General features: G+C 36.8%; 2 protein-coding genes across 3 annotated transcripts; both read left to right on the forward strand.

Annotated features, from left to right (window-relative positions):
* Positions 1-498: 498 nt before the first annotated feature.
* On the forward strand, positions 499-7927 carry LOC147399050 (ATP-dependent 6-phosphofructokinase 5, chloroplastic-like). 2 transcript variants are annotated; one of them, XM_086448459.1, is made up of 14 exons: positions 499-653; positions 1301-1667; positions 1761-1845; positions 2864-2937; positions 3671-3782; positions 5016-5111; positions 5194-5295; positions 5383-5457; positions 5682-5822; positions 5979-6095; positions 6190-6294; positions 7074-7154; positions 7233-7361; positions 7499-7927. In XM_086448459.1, exons 2-14 carry the CDS (start codon positions 1357-1359, stop codon positions 7664-7666), a joined length of 1596 nt encoding a protein of 531 aa, XP_086304585.1. In that variant the 5' UTR covers positions 499-653; positions 1301-1356; the 3' UTR covers positions 7667-7927. The 2 variants fall into 2 exon arrangements, with proteins under 2 accessions (XP_086304585.1, XP_086304584.1); XM_086448458.1 differs by having other exon boundaries at positions 510-699.
* Positions 7928-11083: 3156 nt separating this feature from the next.
* LOC147399051 (uncharacterized) lies at positions 11084-17265 on the forward strand. Its single transcript, XM_086446785.1, has 10 exons — positions 11084-11586; positions 11684-11747; positions 11830-12225; positions 12615-12703; positions 12831-12939; positions 13029-13174; positions 13224-13327; positions 13423-13555; positions 13640-13845; positions 16193-17265. The coding sequence occupies exons 1-10, from the start codon at positions 11084-11086 to the stop codon at positions 17263-17265; spliced, it is 2823 nt and encodes a 940-aa protein (XP_086302911.1).
* The last annotated feature ends 610 nt before the right edge of the window (positions 17266-17875 follow it).

Here is a 17875-nt window from a genome sequence, read left to right on the forward strand (position 1 = left end):
CTTAAAAATAAAGAAAATGAGTGAATGGTTGAAAATAAGTAAAAGTTGAAGTGTTAACAAAAGTGCTTTTTATTTTTTTATTATTTGTTTGTTAAATTTTTATTTTTTGGATTTAAGATTTTACATTAGCCTAATCATAATTGTAAACAACTTCTGAAATTGTTTGATTGAGTCTTGTGATGTTCTTTAATGTTGATAGTATAATCTGAGAGGAACATGCTTTCCCTTGTACCTAGAAGGGAAAAATCTATGTTTATCTGGACACTGCCCCGTCAGCGCAGTGTTGAACACAGCGTGGAAGGAAGTCAGCTCAGAACGACTCTAGTAGGTTAGAAGCTTCGCTCTTTACTGTTCTTCAGTATCACTGAATAAAGCTTATGCCGCGCAATCAACCTTCAAATTTCACAGAATTAAAAAGAGACTTTTTAGTTTCGACTTACAGAAGCGCTTCTCAGTGCTAGATAGCAAACGGATACTTAAAAGTTTGACTAAAAGTAAAAAAAGTACTTTTCCGGTGGCGCCCATTGTCAAATCGCGCACAGCACACACGGAGAAAACGAAGAGAAATTCCTCGTCGATTCATCTATTTTTCTCTCAAATATCAATCTCGATCTCAAATTATTGTTTGATTTTGAACGATCGATCATTCTGAGGTACTTCTCTTGTTGATCCACATTGCTTCTTCGTAATCGACCTCAGGTATCTACATTCTACAGCAGTTCATCAATCATCTTTATCTTACTTCTCCGCTACAGTTGCTTAGAGAGGATCACAATTGCAGATCGAATTTTTCTTTGAGTTCGATTTTCTCTCAGTTTACTTCCGTGGACTGGATCTTTCTCAGCAGTCAGATCCAGACTGGAAATCCACGTGTTTTACTGCAAAACTTTCCTTTTCCTGTGATTTAGAAAAGCTTAACACTGCTAATTTGATCAGTTTTCTTTTTAATTACATCTGTTGTTGATACGAACTGTGTGAAAGACTAATTATAAAGATTAATATGATTGAGATGAAGTAATTGGTCTTGAATGTGTATACCTACGTGTTTATGTTTCAGAAAGCAGAATTTTCTTAATATTTTTGGATCACAAGTTCACAACTCGGTCTTTTACTTAATTTCAAACATCTTTTCGCTGCTATTGATGACTAAACTGTTTCGAAAATTCAGGTCCCCTGTAAAATTGAGTTTTAAGTTGATATTTAACCATAAAATTAACTCAATTCAAACTCGAAGCTCATAGCTTGAGCAATTACATTTTAGACAAGTATTTATTCTATTTGTTGGTAAATTCTACTGCAGGTCTTTTGTTGATAGTTGATCGAATTAGAGACCTAAGTTGTCAGGATATTTAGTAAATGGCCTTTGTTTCTTCACTCAAAAGTGTTGGTATCGCCGATCCTGGGCAGCATAGTTTACATCCAAATGGATATAATTCCTGTTTTAGTTCCAACTGTTTAACATTCAGAACCTCAAAAAGGAATGTGGGAAACAAAAGCGCGTACTATACATCTGTTAGAGCAGTTTTAGCAAATTCAGAGATTGATTTCAGTGACCTTGATTGGAAACAACGCTATCAAGATGATTTTGAAAAGCGGTTCAATTTGCCACATTTAAATGATGTGTTTGAATTAAAGCCAATCCCGACCACATTCTCTCTTAAAAGCAGGTGACTTTCTGTTCATGTTTGTTTCTGTAATCTTTGTTTACCAGAGTTACGATGAAACTTATTGTAATTTCTATGCTGTGTTTGTTGTTACAGAGGTCCTCAAGTAGTGGATGGTGTAAATGGACTGGAGGAGAGAAAAAATGGCTACGTAAACAATGATGATAGAGCGCTTTTAAAGGTGTGTTAAGTTCATGGGCAAAGTCAAGTTGTGTTTACTTATTAGCTACTATATCTATCTGATTCAGTGCATTGCAGCATTACTATTATTTTTGTCTTCCTTTTACAATCCAAATAATGTAATATATCATGATTTCATGGTGTCTGAACATGTCTTTTAAGGTAAATGTAATTATTAGATGATATTTAATTTCAATTCTGTTATATCAGTTTTAGTATCATCACTTTATTGGGTTCATGATAAGAGACAACCAAGAATTGAAACTTGAAAGACTCAGTGAGGGCCGAGGTCCTTTCTCACTAGGAACTTGATTGAATTTTATCAAGTGGGATAAATTTCAGAATTTTTCTTCAAAACATAAAAAATAAATAAAAATATTGATGCTAACAACAATAATCAACAAAATCTATGACGTGCAAAAATGAATGAACACCATATAGTAGAACTATGTTGCATAGTATGTATTTTATATCTTGATACTCTCAGTTATTCTAATTTATGAAGTGACACGTAGAAATATATGTCAAAACTGAATTCTTGAAATTAATTTTGATGTAATTGTAACAAATTTGAAACAATTCACGAGTCACAAATAAAACATTGATTGGTATCACTAGAATCTTCATAGGCTTCACTCTCAAGGCTCAACACTTCATAGCCATCACCATAATTTTATTTATGCCATCTTATAAGCTGATAAAGTAAAAAACCTCACCAGCAATACTATGGTATTTTTAAAAATGATGCAACTCATAATAAGCAGTGCACTTGTATCCATCTCCATATGCGAGAGCAGCCTTTCTTGTTGTCATTAGCTTATTGGTTTTACTGTTTTTCATATGGCTATTATAGGAAGTGTTCTTTTTAATTAACCAGGGTTTCCTTCTTTCTTTAGTAAGAAGCCATTTATCTCCACCTTAATTTTTTGGTGGTCTATGCCACATATCCTAGTTAAATAAATACATGCAAGTATACAATAAGTTATTTGTACCCTATCATCAGCTTGTGATTTTATCAGGTCATCAAGTTTTCTTCACCAACTTCTGCTGGAGCTGAGTGCATTGATCCTGATTGCAGTTGGGTGGAGCAATGGTTTGGTGTTCTTTTGTTCTCCTTTCTCTTTTTTCTCTGTTTTTTTAATGTTAAAGAATTACTTTGGGTTGTTGGTCGTGCCCTACTTAATTCCTTTTTGTTAAATATTTTTATTAGGAAAATATTATTTATTTCCACAGTTTAGACAGTTTTTTGTAGCATTAATAAAATATTTTACAACATTTTGTATCAATTTTAGTTGCCCTTCACTTCCTATGAAATTGGTTTGATGATCGATGAGCACAGTTGGGTGGAGCAATGGTTTGGTCTTCTTTTGTTCTCCTTTATCTTTTTTCTTTGTTTTTTTTTTAATTTTAAAGAATTACTTTAGGTTGTTGGTCATGCCCTACTTAATTCCTTTTTGTTAAATATTTTTATTAGGAAAATATTCTTTATTTCCACAGTTAAGACAGTTTTTTGTAGCATTAATAAAATATTTGACAACATTTTGTATCAATTTTAGTTGCCCTTCACTTCCTATGAAATTGGTTTGATGATCGATGAGCACACAATGTATAACTTAGTGCTTATTCTTTTGGTTTGAGTTACACTGGGGGGCTACCCAAGTGAAAAATAATGGATCTCTTAATAAGCGCATAGTATGTGTGCGGTGTATTGCATGCCATGGATTTAGTTTAATAAGCTTACACGAGGGTGAACATCACATGATTTAATATCCTGGGTAGTCTTGTTAGTAATTCTGTTACTGATTAATCATGCTCATGCTACCTAGGGTTCATCGTGCGGGGCCACGTAAGCAGATATATTTTGAACCTGGGAGAGTAAAAGCTGGCATTGTTACTTGTGGAGGGCTGTGTCCTGGTCTTAACGATGTCATTAGACAGGTAAACACTATGGTGGTCTTTTTCCTGGTAGTAGTGTATACTTGTGGTCAAATGAAGAAGTGCTTCTTGAAGTCATCTGTTCATGTCTGACCGTAGAAATGTTTCTAAGAACCATGGATCCAAAACCACGCTATGAAATTTGATCTTCATAAATGTCAAACTAAAATAATGATGGAACATGAGTTTTTTCCACTGAGTAATTGATCTTTGTCCATCTCAAATTGGGATTGAATCGTACATTTGAAGTGTATAATTTTTTTTTTCCGGAGACAAAAGTGAATGCCACCACATAGGGAGGCTCTTATTTGTCTACTTTTACCTCTATAAAAATCTGGAGTGTTATCTGGGGTAGAAATAGGTTTTCTTGGTTAAAAGTTAATGGGTTTATTATAGTTATTACTTCTATGTTTTCATCTGACCTTAAGTGACATCTTGTTATCACTACTGTTCTTTTCTATTTAATGGAATATAGGCTTTTCCAATATCTTCTCCACCCCATTCCATCCTATATGAACTCTACTAAGTTTCATTTCTTGTTTTCTGGAATTTCTGTAAGCCAACATAAAACAGCAATTGCACGTGCAATAAATTTGATGGATAAAAGTATGTGTTTTTCCTTCCCCAAATCTACATAAGCATACATCAGACTTACCACTGTGCCTTGTTAATTGGATTATCTTTTGCACATTGTTCTCATGAGAGATTCTCTTACTTGCAAATGTCCAATAATAGAAAGCACCCAATGGCATTCCTAATTAGCTGTCCAGAAATTTCAAGTGTTTTTGCATATGAAGTTGTTATCTGCATTGTGTAGTGACACCAGTGAATCAAATATACTGGTTATATTTTAACTATCTTTTGAGCCCTTCATCCATTCTTTGATGACAATACCTACTTATCACTGAGCTTGCAAGGTGGAAAAATTTAGCTGAGAGTTTGACAGAAGTATTTTGGATTTAAGTGTAGGATCTATATTCTTTCCCTTGTCCTCTTTGGAAAAGAATACGTTCTGTCATTCGAACAGTTTTAGTAGGAAACTTTTGTCCAAAGAAAAACTTCATATGATTAAAATAAGAAGTATAACATGCCCTCTTTTATTCTGGAGACTCAGGAAGGTCTGGACTTTGACTAATTTGCAGTTGGGAGCGTTACGATCCTACAGCTGTTTTTCTATCCTTGAGATGTGCTGCACCATTGGACCAAAAGATTCTCATACCTTCCTTGCCTGTGCAGATAGTTTTTACACTTGAAATCTATGGGGTTAAGAACATCGTTGGGATCCCATTTGGTTATCGTGGATTTTTCGATCAGGGCTTATCTGAAGTACAGGTGAGAGTTGCCTGCTTGGGTACATTACACAAGATCATATTGTTGATTCAATATTTTTTTTCATCAGTGTTGAATTTTTCAGCTCTCTCGCCAAGTGGTTCAAAACATTAATCTTGCTGGTGGAAGTTTGCTGGGAGTTTCTCGTGGGGGTGCTAGCGTCAGTGACATTGTAGATAGCATACAGGTATATTATGTTTGCTATTTAGCATTCTCTCTGGTATTTTTGCATCAATTGTCTAAGTAGCTACGTGTTGTAAACTGGGTATATTAGGCCAGGGCAATTGATATGCTTTTCATACTTGGTGGGAACGGCACTCATGCAGGAGCAAATGCAATACATAATGAGGTACTTAGTTCTATTCCTTTTGCTGTTATGTTCTGGAAATAACTTAACCAATCTTATAATTTTGATTTATGAATAAAAATAATTAGAGATTTCATTTACTCCGGTGGTTCTTTATCTCTTGTACAACTTGAATGATCTGAAACATCAGAAATTTACTTTTTAAAAGAAAAATTGCTGTTATCGGTTTTTTCTCATGGTCCACTTTATACTTTCTTTGCATGCAGTGCCGCAAGAGAAAAATGAAAGTATCGGTTGTTTGTGTCCCAAAAACAATTGATAATGACATACTTCTGATGGATAAGACATTTGGATTTGATACGGCTGTTGAAGAAGCTCAACGGGCAATCAATTCTGCATATATTGAGGTAAGCAAGTGTGTTTCATTTGCCTATGACTGTTCACACCTTTATGGAATGTCAGACTGAATAAGAAAACTGCAGTCTCTTTTTTTTTTTGTAATTTTCTTGGACCTTATATTATGCTTGAGACATGTTCAATTGACATCTCTAATATACATTCAGGCACATAGTGCATATCATGGCATTGGTGTGGTGAAATTGATGGGAAGAAGCAGTGGTTTTATAGCCATGCATGCATCACTTTCTAGTGGGCAGATTGACATCTGTTTGATTCCTGAGGTCTGTATTTTTTGTGATATGTACTCCTCTCTCTTTCTCTTTTTCTCGTATAACCATTACTAGGGGGATGCTTTATTGACAAATCCAAGTACAGGTACTTTTCAATATAGAGGGACCTTATGGTGTCTTACGACATTTAGAGCATCTGATACAGACAAAAGGATCAGCTGTTGTTTGTGTGGCCGAAGGAGCAGGACAAGTAAGTGAACTCCACGTGTAAGCTTTCTCAGAGTTGGTTAATATTGCAACGAAAATTATTTTATTTCTTCATTGGTTTATTAGATAAAACATTGTCTAATGTATGTTTCCCGTTCAATTAACATAATTTTCATGGATTCTTACTTGGCCGTACTAGGTTACTTGTAATCGTATTCCTTGGATTTAGATACCATATGTTTAGAAAACCTAAACTGACTCGAAATAAAGTTCCTTTGCTCTTTTAAGTGCTTTTCAGGTTGCATTAATCAGAAAATACATAAAATTGGTAGCAAATAGTGGCATTTTTTCTTGTTGTTTCCTCAGTACTATAAAATTTCCTACTTAAGAATTATGGGTAGTTTCGTAGTTGCTCACTCAACTATGGTTTTTGGTTATTTGTTGGTTATCTTGGAAAGCATGTTCTTCTCTCAGCATTCATGTCATCTTACATTGGAAAAGTATTCCACAATTTTCGTTTGAATATTTATTATCCTTGTTTAAATTCCATCCTGGTACGCCTGCAAAAAGCCATGACGAAACTTGGACACACATACACACCAAAAGTTACTTGTATGCACACCAAAAATTATGACTGTTTGCGGTCAGAGGAGGGCAATCAGAACTAACAAAAAACTGGGGTAATTTGCTGAGGGGCAAGCAAACACCAGTTGCCTACAAGTTTTTGTTGTACACCAATTTATGGCTTTTTGCAGGCATACCAAGCATACATAAACATAAAATTAATTTCATTTACCATTTATGTATTCTTTTGAAATCCAGGATTTGCTAGAAAAATCAAATGCAACAGACGCATCTGGAAACACAATACTAGGAGATATTGGGGTTCATATCCAACAGCAGGTCAGGTTTCCTTGTTTGTATATCAAATAATTCCTGCATTTCTCTAAATATGTAATTGATTTGCTAAATTTTTAACAGATCAAAAGGCATTTCAAGGAGATAGGTGTTCCAGCTGATGTCAAATACATCGATCCAACTTACATGATCCGAGCGTGTCGTGCAAATGCCTCAGATGCAATCCTTTGCACCGTTCTTGGCCAGAATGCAGTGAGCAATTTTTTATTTATTTATTTTCTTTCCTTTGATTTTGTGCTTAATGGATTTTTCCCAAATATGAATTTGAATCTGAATAACGGCACGTTTATGTATTTTATTTAATCTTGAGGTACGCATGATCCTTGCAGGTCCATGGTGCATTTGCAGGGTTCAGCGGCATTTCTGTTGGAATATGCAACACTCATTATGTCTACCTACCGATTCCAGAAGTTATCACTTCTCCGAGGCGTGTGGATCCTAATAGTCGAATGTGGCATCGGTGCTTGACATCAACTGGCCAACCTGACTTCCTTTAATCACACCAAAGAATTTCGCTTTTTCTAATTTACATTTGCATAGTATTTTTCAAACAGATCATTTCTTGCTCTTTTGTTTTCCGGCGTCTTTTTGAGCCAATCAAATGGAGAATAAACCATTTTCCGATGCAGAGATTATTTGAATAAGGATCTTGGCTCCTATCAGATTAATGAAGATAACAAAAAATCTTGGTTGATTATTGTAAACTAGTTATTAGTTCATAAATATTCATCAGACTCTTAGATGCTTTTGATGTTAAAGTTTCATTGTTTAGTGTTTGAAGCTACACATTAAATCTGAAACTTCATGAGATTGGAAACACCATGTGGTAAGAATAAGTCTTGCGCCGATATATCGTTAAATTACACTGAATTATTCTCTTATATTTGATACGAAGAGCCTTAATATTCCTTATTTCCTGAAACTAGTCACTATTTGAAGGATTATTTCTAGCTGAACATCTTCATAATTTCCAAAGGTTTAATTCAATCAGGGTCTGTAAGATTGTACATACCAATTGGTAGGAAAATGTGATTGTCAAGTTCACGTTGTGCTAAGGAAAATAATTTCCTCCCAACCCAGGAAAATGATTTTTCCCATCTCCTAATATTATTCTCTCACAGCTACCCCTATCCTTAGAACCAAAAACCATCTCTCTTATTGACACTTTCCTAAGTGCAATCGAATGGTGGAATTTGTTTTGTGTGGGTAGTGGTTTGGGGGAAGTTGCTTACCTCGGATAGCTAGAGGAGAATAGGCTTTTGCGAAGCTAATGTTTGTTGTATGTGCACGCAGGATGAAGAGTCAGTTAATCTTACATTGTGGGGGGGTGGGGTTAGAGGGATCTGGATTCATTTCTTTCCTTTGTTTGGTGTGTGGAGCTGCAGGTCACTCTTTGTCAAGGACGTGTTTGCGGCTTGGAGCCAGTTAGGATTGTCCTTCACCTCAACCCAGAAGCTGCTTTGAAATGGTATTTGGAAAGAATGCAATAGAAGGATTTTCGACAGACAGACGGGAGTTTGAAGTTAGCAAACTAATGGGACAATTTTTCTGAATTTTAGGGGGTAGTTGTTTACCTTGGTCTTGTACCTGTAAGCTTTGTTTCTTATCTTTTAATGGTTGTACTCAGCAATGTTTCGAGTACAATTTTATTTAGAGAGATTCTATTACCACACCAACTTTTGCTAATACCACCAAATTCATACATAAATCACCGCGGAATTAGCATATGCTAAGGGTAGCATTAGTAAAATTTGGTGTGGCAATAGACATTCTCTTTGTATCCGAGGCTTACAGTTCCATGGTTCCAAACTTATTTTGTCAAGAGAGTTGATTGACTGTGCCATGTGGGATAGTCGGATTATCATCAAGGGAATATATAAATAACGTCATTAGAAGGTTGCCACTTGGCAGTTGAGTACTGCCGCAAGGGGCACAAGGAGACCACCTCAAAGTTCCACTTAAACATCTTGAAAGTAAGGGTGTCTATGAATAGTCGAAAATTCAAATTTGAAAAAATTAGATATTATTCAAAAATTTTAGATATTGAATTTAAATTTAAATAATTTTATATATTTGAATCTTTATCGGATATTAACATTTTGAATCCAATAATATCTGATTCGAAATAATATATGATATATCTTATTTTATTTAATTAATTTTTTATATTAATAATATAATATATATGATTTTATTTATTTATTATTATATAAATAATATAATATATAATAAAAATAATTTAATAATAAAAAATTAGTTGGATAAGAAAAAATAATATTTTTTTTTATACATACAAGTTATTTGAATTTAATCAAATATTATCTGATATTTAATAAGATAATCGAATTCGAATTCAAATAGAGTTTTAGAACATTTGTTGGATTTGGATATCTGAAATTTTTTTTCGGATTTGGATATTATTATATCCGAATGGATAAGCATATCTTGACAACCCTATTTGAGAGAGATTGAAGAGAACTCCAATTATTCATGTTGGAAATTAATTATGCCTGACGACGTTTGAGACAATGCTAAACATTTGATTGAGATGTGAAAATATTCTTAGAGATTCTCATATGAAATCAAGTCCAAGGAAATTCGAAGAAACCTATGTTAATCTTTGAAAAAACCAAGAAGAAAAATGCTGGAGTGACTTCGACGACGTTGCGCTGACATGGTCGTGTATAGAGAACCATAGATCTGTTTCATCGGATACACAAATATTCTCCTAACGTGGCATGTGCTACAACCATAGATCTTTACTCTTTGGGATACAACACATTTATGAAGATATGTAAATGTGTATCTAGAGGCATAAAATCTATGGTCCTAACATATGCCACGTCAGGGGAGTAATTTGAGTATGTCATGTGGTGGAGTCCGTTTATCACGACTCATTTTTTTTCTTATATCATGAGGAGCATCACCACAGCAAGTCAGTTTATAACGACTCAAAAAAGAAACCTGGGTTTTTCTCCTGCGGTCGTAGGTTGTTTGACTTTGAACCTTGAGGTTGAAAAGTCGTCGACACAATTCTCGAAAATTACACATGTAGTCATGGCATAAAGGAACTTATAGAGGGCATTCCTGTCCAAACAAGTTTCAGAGAGGGAAAAAACATTCGAAAACCCGGATCTAGGTGTTCCCAAAGGAATGTTGATTTTGTTTGGAAAATTCTAGTATCCGCGTCTACGACAACGAAGATTCAAGGAACGGTTGAGATGGCAAGATTAACCTACAAATTACGTAATAAAACTTTTGATAGAAACTCTTTTAGTTCTGTTCCAATCTCAACCGTTTAATGGATACTAATTGTCCAACGTCGCTGTACCTTAAAAGACTTTTGGATCCGCGCCTATAAATATGAGATCAGACCTTTCCCTCCCAATGACTTGATATGTAACCGACTTGAATCTTTCGAAGAGCTTACTTCGTTAATGGTTTCTCTCCCCAAACCCTTTTCATCACTCCTTTATGAAATGCGAGTGATCCTCCATTACAGTAGAGAAAGTTAGGATTTGATTACGCAATATTTGTAGCGGTAAACGTAGACAGATCTGCGAGTGAAGTTGCGGTGGCAAGATGGATAACGTACGCAGATCATACCCTGTCTTTGATGATTATCGGATTTCGATTCGAATTCATCTCTTCTTTGATGAACTGTTGTTTCTGGATTTCAATCCTCTGTTTTTCTGATTTTCTCCATCTTTTTCGATAAATTTGTTTCGTTTTGGGTTAGGCTATCAAGATTTTTCGAAAATAATTGTTTCTTGAAGATCTTTTTACGTAGTTCTAGCAAATCTCAGCGACAATTAGGTTTTTCTTTGAGGATTTCTTCTTCTATTATAAAATCGGTCTTTTTTTTTTTTTTTTTTTTTCTTTGGATTATTTCTCCAAATCCATCGCAGGAAACAATGACATTTGAGCAGAACGAGTTCCCTAGTTTCTTAGTGAAATCCATCTACTGTTCTGGAAAAGCTGATGCATTGCCTTCAATGGAAGACGATTTTCAAGATTTTGAGATCAAAGAAGTTGATCGGATACAAAAAGAAAGCCTCATTGAGATCTTACGGAAAGAAGATAAAGATCAGTTTATTAATCGATCAGAAAGACTCTTCGAAGAGTCATCAAATCAAGAAGATTTCAAAGAAAAAGAAAACAACGATCCAAAACCAAATCAACACATGGAACGTAGTTTCGCTGGGAAACTTTTCAATCTCGCTTGCAAATTCGATTCGGTGGAGTGCGCTAAAGCCTTAATTGAAGGAGAGACCGGACGAACCGCTTCGCACAGTGCTGCAGAAATGCTCGCAACAAGATGCATCGAGCTTCTTCTTCGTAAACAAGCTCCCACAGATTTCAGATCTTCGGATAGGAAATCACAGATCGACCTATCGATGGCATTGTCCAGCAAAATGTAAATATGAACAATTTCTTTTTCATTTTAGTTTTTCAGTTTTTCTTTTAAATTTGGACAAAGTAATTTCTGCGATTATCGCTCTGTTTGATGTCAGGATGAAGGTTCTTTGGACTCCAGAAGAAAGTTTAGAAGATTTACTTGTTCTTCTAAGCGAAACGGTTTGATTTCACGCAGAACTCTTTTTATTCGGATTGATTTTACATCTTTTATAGCATAAAAAAAGATAGTATCTTGTTGTAGGATTTAAGCGTTGTGAGGAAACTGGTTGAGAAATCGAAGGAAGTTGCAGAGGTAGCGTACTTTAGCGCCATGGAAGGAAGAGTCGTCTCTCTGGCTGCTCTGCTTATGGTGGCGCAAGAGACAGTTACAGGTTTGATAATGGTGAAGAGGCCTGATGTTGCGTCGGCTTTCAAAGAGACAACAACCATCTACGAGTGCGTGATAAGAGAAGCATTGTCCCTCGGTCAGAAGGAGATTTCTTTGAGAGGAACAAGAACGCTTGGATTCAGCAGCAACAAGGAGAAAAGGAAAGCTTTACTTTGCGAGATTGAGTTGCTTCAGCTATTTGGAGCAAAAGTTCTTCAAGGAGGCACCACGGACAGGAGGGTGTTTCCACCCCTAATTCGTGCATCCCAGGTATCGTTACGTTAGATGGTTTCTTGATTGGTTGATTTGGCCGTAAAAACCTAGGAATTAAGGTGTGAGATTTCGAACCATAAATGATGTTTGACGCTTATAGTCAAATGTACGACTCAGATAGGTGGACAATAGATTTCCTAGGGATTAACGTTATGGAAGAATCTCCTGGAAATTTTAAGGTAGATCATGATTTCAGCATATAGGGAAAGTTATGGTCTCAAAGGCACAAACAACGTTGGATACTCAAATGTGGAGATTACAGATTGATTAGTGTCTTTCTTGTACGACATTTTTTTAGAACACCAATCTAATCATTTATCGACACGTTTCTAATGTTTTAACGAGTTTTCCAAGAACCATATTTTACTTTGATGTGCTCATTACAGGCTGGGGATGAAGCAGTAATAACGATTTTGCTGAAAGCCAATATTGATGTAACTGAAGTAGATGGAGAAGGGAATTCTGCCCTCCACTGGTACCTCAGAACCTCTTCTAACGAAAAGAAGCCAAGGTTTATTTGACTATTTCAGATTATTGATATCTTCATCAATATTCTCTCACTCACTATTTGTCTTAAAATGTTCTTGTTTCAATATTCCTAGGATCGTTTGGCTCTTACTGAAACATGGAGCTATTGTCAGCCAAAAAAATAGATTAGGGTTGACTCCACTCCATGTTGCTGCGGCCAACGGTAATTTGCAGGCACTGCAGGTGAATCCTGTTGTACTCTCTTTAGCTGACACACGCATGCACACACTAACAAATAGAGAGAGAGATTGACCTTCTTGGATAATTTTCAGATTCTTCTGCTTCAAGACTCGGATTCCATAAACGCTGTTTCAGAAATGAAAGAAAGTCCTTTGTTCTTTGCGGTGAAAAACGACTTTATAAACTGTGCCCAGCTTCTTTTACGTTATGGAGCCAACACCCAGCTCCTCAACCTACGGTTTATTTCAATTCCACTTCTTTTAGTTGTTTTTTTGGTTTTTGTTTTTTTGGTTCTCACTTGAACTATATATCTGCAGTAAACAAAGACCTATAGACTTTGCAAAGTCCCAGGAGATGCGTTTCTTGCTGAACCAAACGAATATCTTATGGAGTAAGTTAAAATACCTCTTATCTTTAATGTATGAAATGTATGCAAAGAAGAAACATAACTTAGGTCCGTTCCAATGTTGGAATTTTAAAATGTAGAAAGTCGTGGCATCCAAATTGAAGAGAGCGGTACTTATTGGCTAAAGGACGAGCAATATGTATCTGACGAAGGAGGAGGCATGCTTGAAGCATTTCTCAACGTGAAAGAAGAAGAACCCATTTCAGCTGAAAGGTAACCTGCTGACTCTTACGTCGGTCTAACTTAAATGTTAAAGCTCTTTAAAACTTAAAACTAATAATCAGGGAACATTAATAGACTTGGCCCGGTCGCAAAGACAGAGATCTGTAGATACTTCGAATCTCCTGGTGGGTGTGTGAGAGGGGAAAAGTGCTTTTACGCACACGGGGAAGGGGAGCTCTTGGGGATGAGTAAGCAAGGAGAGCAAATGGTTCGTTGTTCTGCCACAGACGAGTTGAGAAAGAAGATTTTCATTGGAGGTCTCCCACCTAGCGTTGACTCAGGTTCGATGACTGTCTCAACTCAAGTACTCGAAAAAAGAAACGCTGAAATGACTGTCCAAGACACTACGTTAGACGCTGCACTGACGTTGAGATGTGCAAAGAACTGAAGATTCTTTTCCTCGAGATGCTAGTGAAAAGCATCTATGTTTCTCTGCTCAACTCCACGTCAGCAAAGTTTCAAAGGCAATGTTCTGTACAGTCACTCCAGCTTGACCCTAACCAAATTTCTAAGAATCGTGATAACCGGACTACCCACGTGGCATACTCAATCGACTCTATAACATATGCCTTGGGATATAAAACTGCACTTTCCCATAAAAATGTATTGAGAGCCATGTATCCAGAAACGTACAGATCTACAGTTCCGAACCTATAACATCAAGAGAGGTCGATTGAGTGTGCCATGTGGGGTAGTCACATTATCACGACTCAATTTCTAATTATTGAGCCATGCTAATTTGACTAAAAACTTCTGAACCGTGATAATATGCGCTCCCCTCTCACAGACACCACTATCACAGATCTGTAGATCAAATGCCTTGGGATGCACAAGAATTTTTTTATGATTTTGTGTATCCCAAGACAAATGATCTACAATTTTATGATTGGGGTATCATATTATCATGACTCAAAAAATATTCAATTGACATGGATTAAAGAACTAGTTATATTATTACGACTCAAAAAATATTCAACTAACATGGAATAAGGAACTATAGATATTTTTTCCCCGATATACTCAAGGTAAAGTCCATGTTTCTATGCACAAGTGAGGAATGATTGAGCTAATGCCTAAAAGACTATTATTGTCTTATTGATTTGTAAGAAATTTGGATAAAAAACTTGAGTCCTGATAATATGACTTGCCAAGTGGCATACTCAATCGACTCCTTGACGTCGATAAGTTTGGAATCGTAGATCTATACGCCTTGAGATACACGACTCCTTTGGGATACATTTTTTATGGGGAGATGAAATTGTGTATATCGAGAACTACAAATCTTGAACTTGTTATGTCAAAGAATCAATTGAGTATGCTACATGGCGAGTCATATTATCACGACTCAAAAAACTTATGAGTTGTGATAATCCGACTTACCCATGTGGCATACTCAATCGACGCCCTTGATGTTACAAGTTCGAGAATCATAGATCTGCTATCCTCGGGATACAAAAATTGTACCTTTTTTTGAGGGGAATTGTAGTTCTGTATCCTGAGGAGAGTAGATCTACAGTTCTTGAACCTGTCACGTCAAGGGTGTTGATTGAGTATGTCACATGGATTATCACGATTCAAAACTTATCTCTGGAAAAGATTGTTTAATGAGTCCTGATAATATGACTCACCAGGTGGCATACTTAAATGACTCCATGACGTGGATAAGTTAAGGAATCGTAGATATGTACACCTCGGGATAAATGATTCCCTCAGGATAGACGTTTTATGGGGAAGTACAATTGTGTATCCTGAGGCATTTAGATCTATGATACCCGAACTTGTCACATCATGGAGTCATTTGAGTATGGCACCGGGTGAGTCATATTATCACGACTCTTGTTTAATTCCTAAAAGACAACTACTGTTTAGGAAATATGAATTTTGCTGTCGACTAATGATTTTTTGATTCAACCTCACAACGTGACTCAAAAGCTCATCGATGTGTTATGTGTAACGAACCGTAAATTCATTCGCTCAGGATACACATAGATTCTTTCGCTCAGGATACACAATTGCAGATGACAGGTCGGTCAAGTCGGTTGTTTATCTTGAGGGAAAGAATCTACGATTCTTTACCCATGCCACGTTGGTGAGTTTGAGTCATCCTGTCAGGTTGAGTTGCAAAATCAACACTATTTCCCCATTGTCTCAGCTGTGTATTTGATTAAAGAATCGTGATAATCTAACGATCCCACGTGGCAAACTCAATTGACTATCGTGACGTGACAAGTTCGAAAATTATAGATTTGCGCTCTTTGGGATACACAATTGCACTTCCAAAAAAAACAGGTGTATCTCGAGGGAACTGCCGAGGAGCGCTGACCTATGGTTATCAATTTTGTCACGTTAGATAGTCCATTGTGTTTGCCAGGTGGGACCCTTGCCTAAAGGATGAAGCTAAAGAAGTGGGACCACATTATATTTGGAATTTTTGTGTGTTCTCAACTTGGATCATGTGGGCTCGCCTCCACGTGTTAAATTGCCCATATCGTCTTTCCAATGTAAAGGTTGCGTCATCTTGGTAACATCATATATTGCCACAGGGAAATTTCTAATTAATGTTCTCATGCAAGCATCTGTTAACATAGTGAATTTTTTTAATCTCTCTCATTTTACCTTACATTACAGAGACTTTGGGTGAGTTTTTTGAAGAACAATTTGGACCAATAGACGATGCCGTAGTGATAGGTAGCCAAGCTGGAGATCAAGTATATTCTCGAGGTTTTGGCTTCGTCACCTTCAAAAATGAGGAATCTGTTGGTGCTGCAGTTCAGGCCCACTATGTCACTATCTTGGGTAAGCAGGTCGAGATCAAGGGGGCCGTCCCCAAACCTCTCCTACTTCCAGCTGAGATCCCAAAACCAATTCCAAGACAGAAACAACTTCACCAAGAACTAAATCCCAATAATGAAAAGAACACAGGAAATGGCTTCCACGCTTATGACACCTCTAGTAATCAGATCCTGCCTTCCTGGGTGATCACTTTCAAGAAATGGCTTCCAGGTTTCTTATACGAGGTATCAAAGCGACTAAAGGAAGGAGAGTGGTACCCTCTCTCATCTCTCAAAGGTGACTTCAGGGCTACGTGTGGCCTAGAACTAGACCACGCTTCTATCGGCTATCTAAAGCTCAGTGATTTCATGCGGTCCTTCCCTGGTATCTGTCGCATGAAGGTTGTTCCTGTTGGTGGTGGTGGACGTGGTCCTGCCACTCACATGGTCCTACTCCCAAATCCTCATCATCAATACTTTCTACGAATCCCAGAGCACCACGTGGGCTCTTCCTCCAATCGACCACCATTAATACTTGATGAGAACATTAATAATAGTGATGAAGATTTTAAGTTGTTCCTTGACAGTCTGTCTTCGGCAGCCTACCACTACAATTTCGGCGGCTACATTGGTTTTGGAGAGGGGGGCAGCAGCAGCTCATCCAATTCTGCCAATCCTTCTCAGAATAAGGGAAAGGAGATTGATACATCAGGAGGAGGAGGAGGAGGGGACAAAAGGCTTCTGACACCGCAGAATCCATGGTGGAGATTGGATACATCTAAGGCAGCAGGAAGGGGACAAGGGGATGAAGAGAAAGATAAATCTGGGAAACCAGAGGCGTCTGACAAACCCCAAAAGCCATTCTCATTCTTCGCACGTCAATATGATTATTCTGCAGGGGTGAGTGAAACTTCAATTCAAAATAAATAAATAAATAAATAATTGTTGAGGTAAGAGTTTACTAAGTTTAATTAATGAATTACGTTACTTGGGGTTGTGCTTTGGTGTGTGCAGAGTTATAAAAGATTCGTCGCTTCGCAATGGAAAATGGAGGAATCGGATTTCCCACCATGGGATCCTAAAGCTGCAAGTCAAAAGCCGAAGTATATATATTTGTACACCGTAGAGTTCGTATGACATGTATGTGCGTGTGTTTAACAAATTACAATATCTACTTATTTTGCAGGAAGAAAAGAGGGGGAGGACCATCCATATCTCCTTCGAAAAAGTCGTAGTGGTTGTCATGATCATGAAGTGCTGAGAGATGGAGGTTAAAAGAGCATGCAATATTGGAGCCGAAAAGGATTCGTGTTGCATGGCACAGTATGTACGGAGTATTATATAGTACAAGACATTATTTTTTACCCTTCTAGTTCTCTTTTAAGAGAATCAATCCGGGATGTAAATGGAGGACCGAAAAATCGAAGGCCTCCGATTTTGGCAAGTGTTTCAACGGCCTGTATTTTCAAGTTAAATTTTTTTTTTTTTTCATGTCTTCTCTTGGTCCTGTGCATCGTGCAACGCCATCACATCTTTTTGA

The sequence above is a fragment of the Akebia trifoliata genome, chromosome 7 (genome assembly GCF_017979445.1).
Source record: "Akebia trifoliata isolate Shusen 1 chromosome 7, ASM1797944v1, whole genome shotgun sequence".
NCBI classification, from domain to species: Eukaryota; Viridiplantae; Streptophyta; class Magnoliopsida; order Ranunculales; family Lardizabalaceae; genus Akebia; species Akebia trifoliata.

Coding starts and splice junctions, on each gene's coding strand:
- LOC147399050 (XM_086448459.1), top strand. CDS start 1,357: ATGGCCTTTGTTTCTTCACTCAAAAGTGTTGGTATCGCCGATCCTGGG. Junction 3,783..5,015: donor TTAACGATGTCATTAGACAG/GTAAACACTATG, acceptor TTGCCTGTGCAG/ATAGTTTTTACACTTGAAAT. Junction 7,362..7,498: donor CCGTTCTTGGCCAGAATGCA/GTGAGCAATTTT, acceptor TGATCCTTGCAG/GTCCATGGTGCATTTGCAGG.
- LOC147399051 (XM_086446785.1), top strand. CDS start 11,084: ATGACATTTGAGCAGAACGAGTTCCCTAGTTTCTTAGTGAAATCCATC. Junction 12,226..12,614: donor CCCTAATTCGTGCATCCCAG/GTATCGTTACGT, acceptor TGCTCATTACAG/GCTGGGGATGAAGCAGTAAT. Junction 13,556..13,639: donor GAACCCATTTCAGCTGAAAG/GTAACCTGCTGA, acceptor GAACATTAATAG/ACTTGGCCCGGTCGCAAAGA.